Source organism: Berghia stephanieae, chromosome 3 (assembly GCF_034508935.2).
Source record: "Berghia stephanieae isolate SIO BIC M18660-M18661 chromosome 3, UCSD_Bste_1.3, whole genome shotgun sequence".
In the NCBI taxonomy this organism is placed as follows: domain Eukaryota; kingdom Metazoa; phylum Mollusca; class Gastropoda; order Nudibranchia; family Aeolidiidae; genus Berghia; species Berghia stephanieae.
In genome coordinates, this window is record NC_088362.1 from 21,365,161 (window position 1) to 21,379,242 (window position 14,082).

At 38.3% G+C, this 14,082-nt stretch overlaps 2 protein-coding genes across 3 annotated transcripts in view; one reads left to right on the forward strand and one right to left on the reverse strand.

Moving 5' to 3' along the window:
* Positions 1–571, forward strand: part of LOC144967315 (vacuolar protein sorting-associated protein 29-like) — a 7,740-nt gene extending 7,169 nt beyond the window's left edge. The window contains exon 5 of the transcript XR_013644356.1: positions 1–571. This exon is cut by the window's left edge and continues 2,173 nt beyond it. The gene's annotated coding sequence lies outside the window, so the exon portion shown is untranslated.
* Positions 572–3,798: 3,227 nt separating this feature from the next.
* LOC144967316 (snake venom 5'-nucleotidase-like) overlaps positions 3,799–14,082 on the reverse strand; it is a 37,628-nt gene continuing 27,344 nt past the window's right edge. For both annotated transcript variants that reach the window (XM_078904397.1, XM_078904395.1), the window contains exons 6-12: positions 13,866–14,051; positions 12,678–12,875; positions 11,910–12,041; positions 9,144–9,263; positions 7,259–7,414; positions 6,004–6,207; positions 3,799–5,145 (exon numbers count right to left, since the gene is read on the reverse strand). In XM_078904397.1, coding sequence (XP_078760523.1) covers positions 4,955–5,145; positions 6,004–6,207; positions 7,259–7,414; positions 9,144–9,263; positions 11,910–12,041; positions 12,678–12,875; positions 13,866–14,051 — 1,187 coding nt within the window. In that variant the 3' untranslated portion in view covers positions 3,799–4,954. The remainder of the gene's footprint in view (positions 5,146–6,003; positions 6,208–7,258; positions 7,415–9,143; positions 9,264–11,909; positions 12,042–12,677; positions 12,876–13,865; positions 14,052–14,082) is intronic.

A 14,082-nucleotide genomic window follows, 5' to 3' on the forward strand; every position in this document is an offset into this window, starting at 1 on the left:
GCTGTAATCTGAAGTTATTTTGGAAAGCTCATCGAATTAAAAATTCTAAAAATCAACAGGAAAGATAATCAGTGGAGGAATTTAGTGTAAGATTCCATTCCTTCTCCTTGTTCTTTCTAAATGTCGCATGGTCATGGTATTGTATCAGACTGTTTGTTGGAGTTTAGATTAGAATTTATTACCGTTCATTGACTTACACTTACACTTACTATGGATTTTTCTGCTGAAAAATAAGGTTATTTGTACTTAGAGTTTGATGAGAAACATTTATCATTCATTCAAAGCAAAATAAAGAGAGTGTGTCGATGCAAATGAGACATGAACTTCAAAATTACTTTTTTGAACTAAAACGGTATTGCCTTAGTTCAGTTTTATTTGAACCAGATATTATCTACTCCAGTTTCTGCTGATTTGGACAATAAATAAAATGCACACGAAAATATGACAAAAAAGGCTTGCGGACACTATTAACGCTTAACGATTTTAAAAGATTAGTTTGTCTTTTTGTCCTATTTGAAGTATACTGCAGTTCGCTTAAAATAAACTCTCGGTAACATGAAAAAAAAAAAAACTTGATCTTTACCTTATCCAAAATTCAAGGGGAACAACCCTTCGGGACACAAACATTTTGTTTAATCTTTTGTTACCCCTCTTTAATAAATATCGCCAGAAAGACGGCCAAACTTCTTCAAAACTTGACTTTTTTTTCTACTAATGACACTAATGTTTGTCGTTAGAGTTAGAGCAGCTCCTACTAAGACTAAGAGTGACAAACCATATGGGGACTATGTCACAAAAACTTGAGCTTGATCAAGGACAAAAAGAAAAAACATTTAACCATGTTAAGGGCTAACTCACACCGGAGACGGTCTCTGGTGTGGGTTAGCCCTAAGAAAATTCTGTGTCCCTTGCTTGTAAAAACATAATTCATAGGCGAGAGGGCAGCATGGCTTAGCGGTACTAAGTTCGACCACCTGCGTTGCTTAGCGGTACCAAGTTCGACCACCTGCCGCGTTGTGTGGCCTTGGAACAAGTCACGTCGCCTGGGTGGGAATCCCGACCTCCCATAGTGGGCAGGGAGGTACGTGTTCTGTTTTCTATCCCCTGTATCTGTTTTCCAATTGCTTTCTGTCTTTGTCTTGGAATGAGATAACTTAATATTGTCCTGAGCCTGGTACTGGTAGTCATTGGCTGGGAGGGAAACAGTCGAATGTATAGTTATAGTTTTGGGAGATGATTATTTCTTTCCTTGTAAATCATCTCTCTGTTATGTATATTGTTATTTTTTCAAACTTTAACATATGATTTGTAATCATTTGAGTGTATTTCTCTTTGTGGGATCTTGTGCTGATGCCTGGGTGAAACATTTAGGTAATCTCAAACTAAGAACACTGATAGTGTGCTCTTGGAATCTACATCTATTCCCTATTTGAACATTTCCCCTATGTCCTACTCTTTCCTCAAGTCCTTTTAACTGTACATCTACAATGTTTTTACTATCCCATTTTCTTCCTTTTTACTGGAGCTGATATGACCTAAATGTATTGCAAGCGCCGTAAAACCATTAAAAAAAAACAAACAAAAAGTCATGTTGCCCTAGCTCAATTTGCGGCGCTGCATTGTGGCTGATGTTTGGGTTATTCCTCCCTTGGAATAGACTTTATAGATAAATTTCGTCATCGGGAGGAATAAAGGGAATTATTATTATTATTATTAGTAGTAGTAGTAGTAGTAGTAGTAGTAGTAGTAGTAGTAGTATTATTATTAGTATTATTAATTAGTAGTAGTAGTGACAACTGCTCACTGAGGCAGCCATTTTTGGGGCCCACAAGTAAGTTTGGGGCTAAAAGCTGTACCGGTAGCTTGTGTAGTTTATACTTAATGTAAATCCGTTATTGAGAGCATCAATCCTCTCCATATTATTTCGTCTCTGAGATTGTATTCTTGCTATAATTCTTTTGGTGCTAGCCTTCTCGACGTATTTTCGTCGTTTGTCACTGTTTAACCGAGAGATACAGACGAAACTACACATATAGCTAACTTTCTGTAACTCGTCAAATTACTACATAGATGTTTATTATTGTCGAGACACGCGGTAAATAAATATTTTATAAAAATGAAATATGATACAAAGCCTATAACAACCGTTTGTCATAGTCTCATTTTAAAAAAAGAGCTTTTATATACGTATCACGATATCCACTAAACGTGTTCAAAGCGCTTTACAAAGGATCCCTGACCACCAGCAACACTTAACATTTAGAACGGGACATGACGCCTCTTTGGCGATATTACAATTTTTTTGGGACAAAGTCAACGCTGTTAACGGCCAGGTACTCATTTTACTTTTACACATGAGTACAGTGGGAGAATGTGAGTAAAGAGCCTTCTCCAAGGACTCAACTATGCGCCGAGCGAGGCTCGAACCCAGGACCTTCCGATCTGAAAGCGAGTGTTATACCACAAGACCTCATACTCATAGCCGCACATTTAGCCTGCCCCACGTCTGAAACCACCTGAAAGACTCCGCCATAACAACTGGGTGCGGTGGGGTATTTTGTCCTCACAAAGTGGGTAGTGAGGCACTTTGTGTGTCTTCTCTTCCTTCCCTTCTATCTGTTTTCCAACTTGCTTTCTATCTTTGTCTTGGAATGTGATTAATTCGCTTTGTCCTGGCCCTGGCCGGAGTCCTTGAATTGGAGGGGAACAGTCAATGGAATAATTATAGTTTTGCGAGATGATATTTTTTTTCCCTTGTAAATTATCTCTCTATTGTGTGTGTACTGTTATGTTTTTTGTTTTGAGTATCACGATTCGTAAAAAAAAAAAAAAATTGAGTGTTTTCCTCTTAGTATGGACATGTGCTCGTGACTGGATGAGACTTTTAAGTGATCTCAAAAAGCACACTCATAATGTGCTTTTGGAATCTACACTTGTTCCCTATTTAAATCATTCCTCTTTTTCTTACTTTTCTTGTTGTTTTTTAAAAATTGTAAATCTAGAATAGTATATTTTTTTTATTATCCCATCTTCTTCCTTTTTAATGGCATTGAGATCACCTAAATGTGTCGCTAACGCCGTAAAACTCTTAAAAACAAAAACAACACCAACCTTCAGAACGCACCCATCAGACCAGCGGAATCGAGTTTATAATTTGATTATTTAAAAAAAATTGAGCTTTTATATAGCGCTATATCCACTAAATGTGCTCAAAGCGCTTTACAAGGGGTCCCTGACCAGCAGCAACTCGTAACATGTAGAACGAAACTTGACGCCTGTAAGGCGATATTACATTTTGTTGTGTTTGACAACGGTCAGTTACTCATATTACACCCGAGTACGGTGAGAGAATTTGAGTAAAGAGCCTTTTCCAAGAACTCATCAATGCGCCGAGTGAGGCTCGAACCCAGGACCTTCCGATCCTAAAGCGAGTGCCATACCACAATACCACTTAGCCGCACGAATAAAAACAACACCGGCCTTCAGAACGCGCCCATCAGACCAGTGGTATCGAGTTTGTAATTTGATTATTCAGGATCAAAGATGCATATCAAATGGCAAGAGCAAAACCTAAAGGAGGATAGAAGACATATATGTAAAAAGACGTTAAAAGTCCCAATCTGTATTTTTTTAAAATATCAATAAACAACACACACACGCACAAGCTTACGCGCGCGAGCATGAACAATTAAAAAATCACAAAATGAGTGATTACTTGGGAACAGTTCAGTCAACATTTAAAAATCGATTTGAAATTTACGATGATAAAAAAAATGTACAAATAAAGAGACATCTTGATTAAACGACAAGATAATAATAACATTGTGGAATTTAATATGGTAAATATGATGTGCTAAAGTGGTGATTATAATCATGGTGATGACAAATATGATGATGATGATGATGATGATGATGATGTCAATGCTGAAAAAGTTATTGATGACTGAGTAGATGGCGATGACTTTTATGTAACATGTCAATAATGCTAAAAGTGTGGTAAAGATCTGAACAAGTTACGTGTAATGGTAGCACGTCTGGCCGTTAATCAGAAGGCTTGAGGTTCGATCCCCAGTCGAGGTAGACTGATTTTTTGGAATGGGCCCCTCTATTTCCCTTTCGTGCTTTGTCTGGCACCTTTCACACACACTTGTTCAGATCTTTATCCGGTGCCTAGTCCCTAGTTTCTTAATTTGATTTTTTCAAAAATAAAAGGGTGGTAATCATAACAATAATGTTAATGATAAAACAGTTTTTCTCTCTCTAATATCTACTTATTATTTCACTAAAGGTTAATGATTTTACTACATACTGAATCTCCTTATCTGGATTTATTTTAACCAGTTAACTGCCGCACACTGGAAAAAAATACTCACTCGTTTTACTCGCCAGATCAATCGTACTATACTAACACACCAAACTATGTGCGACCTTAAATGATCTTAAATTGTCTGTAGTCTGATTTAGAGAGTCTAGTGAGAACTAATCACACTACTGGCGATCTAAATGAGCAAAGTGACGTTAACTTCATTCATTCTATTCTAAGAACTAAATAACCATCTATGGTTGTCAGATCGTCTTTGTGGCTGTGTCACAAATGACGTGTTTTGATTGGTCCAGAATCTAGTTGTGAATTTATCTTAAAAATGGTAGTTTTTTTTCTTTTCTTTTTTTTTTTTTCAAAATTAAACGTGTGACGTTAATAGATAATGGCCAAGAGTCCTGTATATGCCAGAATGTTTTTGTTTTTTTTAGTAGCCAATAGGGATTTCATTATTTCCGCTGTCTTCCCGATGGTTGAATTATATTCTGGAGTTGCCAGTGAGTTCATAATGTTTAAATAAATTAATATGTAACGATATTTAGATATGTATTCTGAATTCATTGCCAACTCCATTAATATAAAATCTATGTAAGATTTATAATTAGATTTTTTAACAATTTAACAATAACTACATCATACTATCACTATGAATGCACTGAAGGTTATAATCAACGTAAAAAACGACGATATCGCTGCGGAAGCTCCATCAATGCAATGATACGGTCCCTTCAGGTCTTGGAGAAACCGTATACGTCCATCCAATCCGTGAGCCATTGGGGAATTCTCTTTTATGTAGTCTAATAGCAACTGTGAGTCCACATCGCCTAAAAATGGAGATGGATGGATACCAAATAAATAAGAACAGTTGAGAGAGAGAGAGAGAGAGAGAGAGAGAGAGAGAGAGAGAGAGAGAGAGAGAGAGAGAGAGAGAGAGATTTCGGTATTTGTGAGTTGATTGTTTTTAAAAGATGAAAACATTTGTTGTTTAAAGGGGAAGCTTGATAGATATGTACATATTCCTTTCTATGATTGAGGGTGATACCATTAATTTGATAAGAGAAGCTTCGAACAATTTTTTTTCATAATAAGTATATTAAAAACGTCACTCTTACTTTCACCAATGAATGCGCAATCTTTAACTTTAATTCTGAAATTACGATTTTTTTTCTGAGTCTCATTCAACTATATATAAACTTGAGCATTTGTATAGCGAAATATCCACTAAACGTGCTCAAATCGCTTTACATAGGGGTCCCTAGCTAACAGCAATACTTAACATGTTGGACGAGACATGACGCCTGTTAGGCAATAGCCCATTTTTTAAAGGCAGCGACAACGCTGTTAACGGCCAGGTATTCATTTTACGCCGAAATATGGTGAACGAACGTGAGTAAAGAGCCTTTTCCAAGGACTCAACACTACGCCGTTCAGAGTGGGACTTGAACTCTGGATCTTCCGAACCGAAGGCAGGTCTCATAACACAAAACCATATAGCTACACAAATAAATCTATCTATCTATCTATCTATCTTTCGGTGTTTTCTTTTACATGTTTTCTTCATAGAGTTATATAATCATTACCACGGACCAACTCATCCTCATCCGACATTTTCTTCCTTTTTGTTGTCTATTTAGATTCTAGACAATGTTTATCAAAATCATACAAGACACATTTGAGATTACCTATAGTGTGAGTATTTCCAACGTTGTCTCTAATCATTGTGTACTTATCTCCTCCAGCTACCATGAATGATGGCATAAGTACTTTGTAGGCTGTGGTCAAATTCAGAGGTTCGAACTCGGGGACGTTGCATTCTGAACATAGGACGAGAGCTTCAACGACACGGTCACCGACTTTTCGTCGCATGTCGTAGACAACTCGGATGCCTGTTAATGAACAAAAAGTAAGGCGGGCTGATGAGGGTTGTATGAAGTAGACTGGTTAAAATCAATCACACTCACACAAAGTGTAAGGCTAAGGGCACACTGCGAGCGAAGCGAAGCGATTTACTTATGTGGCTTCACTGAGAGCGATGGAAGCGAGCGATTCAAAGCGATCCATGCTTAAGTGTGATCATTTCTTTCAGAGTCTGTTGTGTAGGCTGGAGACAATGAATGTGTGCATAGAGCGATGCGAGCGAAGAAAAATGGTCAAACCTCTCGCTCCGCTGCTGATATGCCAGTCACCTCTTTTCGCCCCTGTTAAGGGCCAGAGTTTTGCTGTCTCTGTCAAATTGTCACCCCATCATCCAACATCGCTTGTCCTTGTTATAAATTGGCACAGCGAACGACTTAGCCTTCTTTAGACGTATTGCATAACAACTGATTATAGCACAACTATTCTGCCCTACTCTGAAAAAAAAATGGTATTAAAAATTTGGGCCAAAAACTCGTCCTTCAAATACTCCATCAATTAAAATAACCCCCAACTTGTCAAACACTCTCTAACATGGGACCCTGAGAGATCACAGGTTTGAGAGTGTTGTGTTTTTGACAGAACACCAGAGTATAAAATACTGTGGAATCACTCAACTCATAAGCAGATTAAATGTGAGAGAACAGTTTTATTACAGAGTATAAGTTAGAGTATATACAAATATATAGCAACAACATTGCAAGTAGGAAAAACAGTATAAATAACCCAAATATGGAAAGTAAGGAACAAAGAGTGTATCCTCCTCTAGGGCACGCCACTTTGATATTTGTAAGCACAAATAATATTTTAAACAATGGGCTTAATGAATAATAACTAATTAAGCTGTAACTAAAACCAATTAGCTAATAACAAAGGGGAGCAACTCTTTCCTAGCGTAACTCGAGAGAGTTTTGACCAAGATGAGGGTCATTTAAATCGATCGATATTTGAAGGACGAGTTTTCTGGCAAATTTTTAAATACACGTCTTTCCAGAGTACAGCCATTAACAGGTTAAGTGTTACCTGACATTTGCAAGAATCCGCCATAGTCGCCTGTGTCCACCCAACCAGCAGCGCTGTGTTCCAAGACATCCAATAGAATTTGTCCTGTTAACTCAGCAATGTCTACCGTGTTCCCAAATGGAGCAACACTCAAAACATCTGACGTCATAATGTTGCCTGAAATAGGAAAATATTATAGAAATTTTCAGTAAAGAGTGGAAAGGTGATACATTATGTATATTATAACCGTCATGGTCAATAGGGTTCCAAAGTCGTGACGTCACTTCCTCTTAACAACGCTCACAGAAAGCAAAAGTCGTCTCACCAAATATTATGTGGTTCCAATTGGGAAAACCGACAGGCCTCCCTCTTCGAGCGATGTCGATAAAGAATATGGTGGAAAACATTGAACCATTTTAGCTTGGTTCTAAACAAAGAAAATAGGTACGTTTTATTCTTCATGCTGGCTAGAACTTTTTCACATGTCATGTGATCAGAATGTATAAAAATTAAAATATGATCAGATTTATGTTTCTCTCCTCTAGATACATTTCTATGGTCTTCGGAGAAGTATTTCATAAAGGCGTCCGCCAGTGTTTCGATGGTTTAGAACCAGTTACTAAGTTACTATGAGTGATTAAGGGAAGTGACGTCACGACTGTTGAAGCCTATTTAAGTTTTTTAAAAGCAACTTTGCTCATAATAAAGACCATAGCTTGATTCTTCTGTTGGGTGTGGAATCAAAAGGGCGTTGCTAGGCAAATGTGGTGTCGCATTTTTTGTCCCTATTGATGTAAATTAAGTAACGATGAGTATCAAAATGTAAGCTTCAATTTATTAAACGAAGACAGATACTCTGAACGTTTCAGGTTTCCCCTTTATCAACAAAACACGATGAATGAAAGGCTAAGGACGGTTGAGAGATATGTGAGGTTTCACCTTAACTACACCATTCACACATCTCTCATTCGTCCTTAGTGTTTCATTCATCGTCTTTTATTGATAAAGGGGAAACCCGAAACGTCCACAGTATCTGTCTTCGTTTAATAAATTAAAGCTTGCATTTCCATAACGATATTTTTTCCTTCGAGCAACATTTTCATTATTCCCTATTGATATGAAAACTTGAAGTAGGAACCAGTGACACAAAACTTATAAAGTATCACTTTTATTAAACTCTAGACTACAAGAACACAAAAATGTTACCCAATGAACGAAGATGACCCCCCCCCCCGTCCCCGTTCTTTGTTATTGAATTTAGACCGCCATTTGGGTGACAGATTAGTTCTTAGTCCCTTTAATCATGCTATAAAGGTTTAAGTTTACATACCGTTCTGTGTGTTGGTACAATTGATCTAGTAGGCAGATTGGCTGATTATTATAGTTAAACACACACCACCAATACCAAGGCAGTCCAGTTTTCGTGAATGGTGCCACACGGAAAGGCACATAAAAATATCCGCAGCTTGGTACCGTAAACTGCGGTTACTTTGCTAAAGGAGAAACTTTACTTCTTTTTATTTGAATTATTAGAGTATATTCAGTTTTGTGTTAATTATTTCCTTTGATAAAAGTCAATTTTTTTTTTAACCAGGAAAATAACTGCAACAAAGCTGAGATTACTCAAAATGCTCATAATTCACAGATGCAAAGTTTCCCCCTTAAGGCAAAGTTAGCACAGTTTCACGGTATCGTGTATATACTTAGTTAATATATACTTCCTATCGACAAATAGCTGGATTTCCGACTTTGCCTGTTACAATAATATTGCATCAAGTTTTTTTTATTTGAACTCTTATAGCCTTTTCTTTAGCTTAAATTATATTCTCATCTTCCATATCTAGCATGCGTCCAAATTCCATAATAGTCCCTTCGTCTGTTTATAAAACTTATAACAGATACTAACCTTTAGAAACAGAGGCTCTAATTGAGCCCGAGTTGACTAAGGCAATGGATACATGGTTCCATTCTATACCGTCTGCGTATCGGAGATTCTGTCGTATCATCGATTCTGCTATTAGATTTCCTGCAAAACATTGGGGGGTTTTTGTGTCAAAATTGTGATTATTCAGAAGCTTAAGCGAATAAAAAACAATCAAACAAATCTCTTCCCCCGTTTTCGTTCATTATATTGAAGAGAAAACAATTTTATATTAATATAGTTGCTCCTCTAAACCTTTATAATTCAAATCAAAGCTAAAACGAAAAACCATTTACAGCGACACAGTAGTAGAAGAGAACGGCAAAATTTTTACTCTCCAATCACCATGATATTGCAAAAAAATTAAAGATAATCGGACAATAACATTTCTATGCCTATTAATTACCTTTAGATATATGTCAAATAGCTTTTGAAATCCAACACCCTATCCTAAACAAACCGTATAACAAATGAACAATATAAGAAATATCCCAACTTAAGGCTTGTATTCTCGTTTGTATAATTTATGCTTCATAATCATATACTTTTATTTGAAGACAATAGACTAATTTAAAAAAGCAAACAAAAACGTGAGCATTTGCATAGCGCTTTAGAATGGGTTCCTGGCCAACAATAACAACTTAACAAGGAGGACGAGACATTACAAACAAACCTTTCACGGGAATGACATGAATGTTTTCTTTTGACAACTCGATTATCGTATCTACCATTTATTGGAATCCTCGTGTAATTTTACTTTTCAAAAATGTTAAAGACACATTCATTTTGTTACCCACCTGCTTTCAACCTTCCACCTCTCCCCCTCTCCTCTCTGTCTGTCTGTCTGTCTGTCTGTCTGTCTGTCTGTCTCTCTCTCTCTCTCTCTCTCTCTCTCTCTGTCACACACACACGCACACACACGCACACACACACGCACACACACACACACACACACAAAAACGTACTTACTTTGGTGTTTCATAAACACATAAGGTCGACAGTAAGGAGCGCCTATGACCTCTGTCTACTGTCAGCTTCCGGACCTCTCCAACCGAAGGATGTCATCTCTCTTTCCACCGTTCGTCTCCAAGTTTCCAGTGGTCTTCCCCTATTGCGGCTATGTGATCTAGTGGTATGACACTCGCTTTCGGATCGGAAGGTCCTGGGTTCGAGCCTCGCTCGGTGCATAGTTGAGTCCTTGGAGAAGGCTCTTTACTGACATCCTCTCACCGTACCTGGCCGTTAACTGTGTTGTCTCTATCCGGAATAATTATAACATCGCCTAACAGGCGTCATGTCCCGTCTTAATTGTTAAATGTTGCTGTTGACCAGGGACCCCTTGTAAAGCGCTTTTATCACATTTAGTGGATATTGCGATATATAAAAGCTCAAAGCTCAATTGCGATTGCCGTGCGGGGTCGATCTGAGCGCTGTTTTTGGGATTGCTCCCTCCTTCATCCGGCAACCTAGCCATCTCTTTCACAGCTTGATGTAACTTCCCTGTCTGGTACAGTGTTCGAACATTCCATGTCCCCAAATGTTTCGGTCTGAGAAGATCTGGAGATATCTAGTTGGGGACTTCCCTTCGGGTTTGATCCTCATCCATCATGGATGCAGAGGTCTGGGCTGAAAATGAAACATTTTCCAGCACCGTTGTCAGTCCACTATCCTGTTCTCCATTTCTGTCCCTGACACAGTATCAGCATTTCTTTTACTGTCGATTTCTATTGGCCCTATGTCCTACCCCCCCCCCCCCCCCCTCCAGACTTGGAGGGCCAGGATTGTTTTAGAGGTTGACTCTCAGATTGGCTGTTCTCCCCAAGCTAATGAGTCCAATCTATCCATTTAGCTTTTCTTCAGAGTGTCATTCTCCTAGGCGAACTGCCATCCAAGTTTTATGAGCTCCACCTACCCGAGTCTAGGTTGCGAGCATGGATGGTGTCCATGAATTTATATTATTGTGTCGTCACCCTAAATCCCCCACCAACGTCTTGGGTTCTGCAGGGGTCCGACAAGTTGGTCAACTCGCTCCAGGCTCCTTCTCTTAGGCTTTGTTGGATGCAGATTAAGGTTAGTTTGGCCTCTCACTTGACGATCATAGAGGCACGCACGCCCTCAGACCGCGACAAGGTCTTGATCCATCGGAGAGACAAACAAACACACATACACATACACACAGAAACAGACACACACATTCACACACACTCTCTACTCCCCGCTCTCTCTCTCTCTCTCTCTCTCTCTCTCTCTCTCTCTCTCTCTCTCTCTTTCTCACTCTCTGTTCATTGTTCGAAATAATGTTCACTTTGCTTTAACTACATTTTAGCAAGCGTCTGTAGTATTCTGATGAAGACCTGAGATCAAAACGCCATTTCTTTGTTTGTTTCTTTCTTTTTTCTCTCTCTAATTTCAAAGGAATTTGTATTCATTTATGTAAGTATTTTCTTAATTATTGACTTTTCTTAATACTTAATACTTATGTACCCTACTTTCGAACAATAAGAAAGTAATCTGTTTATTAGCTAGTAATCTACTGACCTAACGAAAGACACGTATGTAAAATTTTGACCAGAAAACTCGTCCTCCAAATATCGATTGGTTTATATGACCCTCATCTTGGCAACGCGAGATCCCAAGTTTGAGAGTTTTTACTAAGACGAGGGTAATTTAAATCGATCGATATTTAATGGACGAAATTTCTGGCCAAATTTTTAAATACGTGTCTTTCTAGAAATATATAAATCAGCCTACCCATATTGCATTCTCTGACCCGACAAACAAGTCTGTCTCCTTGCAAATGGACGAGTGATTGGCCGACTTTCTCTGACTTCATTTTTTCTACCTGAGGCAAATAGGAATTAATCAAGCTGGTCACCTCTGGATCTGAAGACAAACGGTTAAAAGAGAATACATTATGATAATATCATGGCATGACCGAGTAATAATGATGAAGATGCTGATATTGATAATGATGATGATCATGGCTTCTAAAATTGTTAATGCAGTTGTTGGTGTTGTTGTTGTTGTTGTTAGTGGTGGTGGTGATGGGAATGTCGACGATGATTGTGATAATGTTCTGGTCCATGTACGTAAGAACAATCTTTCAAATAGTTGTTTCTTCTGCTGCAGCTAAGGTGGCTATATACCGCAGCTGTAGTTTCAATAACAACAACATCGCCACCACCACAACCTCAACAACAACAACAACAACTACTACTACTACTGCTACTACTATTACTACTACCACCACCACCACTACTACTACTACTACTACTACTACTACTACTACTACTACTACTACTACCACTACCACTACCACTACCACTACTACTACTATTGCTACTAATGCAACTACTACTACTACTAATACTACTACTACTAATATTACTATTACTACTACTAAATAAGTATCTCAAAGATAATCGTTTTTCAAAAAGCGTAATATCAGGACAGTAAAATCAAAAGTACCCTTATTACTACTAATATTCAACGAATCTTATCAAAATTAAAACCAAAAACCTTTTGGAACAGTCTTGTCCATGAGTATTGGGTTCCCATTCCAGGCTGTGACGGTCCCAGAATCATCAAAATCCACCTGTAAGAATCCCAGGTACTTCCCGTAGGCATAGTCCTGGACAACGAGAACGTTGTGTCCCTGTTGATTCTTGATAATGGTTGGGTAGAGTCCGATGGGATCCTCATGAGCTGGGGCATCACCTATAGATGTAATGCTATTGACGTAACTAACAATGTGAAATTGAATGTATTTTGATAAAGACGTTTTGGGAACAAGTTGTTCTGCAAAACGTGCAACCTCGCAATTCTATCGTGGAATATAAAAAATGAGCTTTTCTATAGCGTAATGTCCACTAAACGTGCTCAAAGTGCTTTACAAGGGGTCCCTGGTCAACAGCAACATTTAATATATAGGACATGACGCCTGTTAGGCGATATTACAATTTTTTTCGGACAGAGACAACGCTGTTAACGGCCATGTACTCAGTTTACACCTGAGTACAATGAGAGAATGTGAGTAAAGAGCCTTCTCTAAGGACTCAACTACGCGCTGAACGAGCCTTGAACCCAGGACCTTCCGATCCGAAAGCGAGTGTCACACGGCAAGACCACTATAATATTTGCTGTGGCAGACGATGTCGCAAAATACACCTGTAGTGAGAAACAACCAGCCATTCTATTTCTGAAAGAGATACCATTTTTGACACGAAGAAACTGGTGATATTTGACATTGATTTGAAAAACATGACCTCATTGCTAGTGCCGGGACTTTCATGTGTTCCCGAGCATGACCTCAACAGTCATCGTAAAACCTACTGCCCACAGACAGAGAGGATGTTGGGTGACATGACCTGTACTGCGTTAATTCAACAGATGAATATATCGTGTATGCAAAATGTACTGCAAATTTTGTGGTTCTGAAAATAATTTTATTTTTCATACCTTTTAAATAAAAACTGATGTATAATTCTGCTGTTTTAATTTTGACCTTCTCTAGTTGTCGACTTTCTTTTTTTTTGTTATTCACGCTTATAAATTTGGGGTGGGGGGGGGGGGGTGGAGCATGTTTTGCCGTTTATGGCATAATTTATGACATAATTTTATTTTCCTTTGCCATTTTCTTGGCATAATTTGGGGAGAAAAATAGCATTTTCCCAGAGGGAAAACTTGTTGCCTGTTTACCTGACTTACCTGTATATAGAAACGTATTGCTATGACCTCCAACGATGACGTCTAGACCTCTGACGTTCTTAGCAATTTCCATATCCTTGACATACCCTGCATGTCCTAAGGCGATGATCTTGTTGACGCCTTTGCTGATCAGGTTATCCACCTGAGTCTGGATTGATTGGATTTCATCTTCAAACGTCACCTTCCCTGTGGAAAAAAAAATGAAAAACAGAAATTC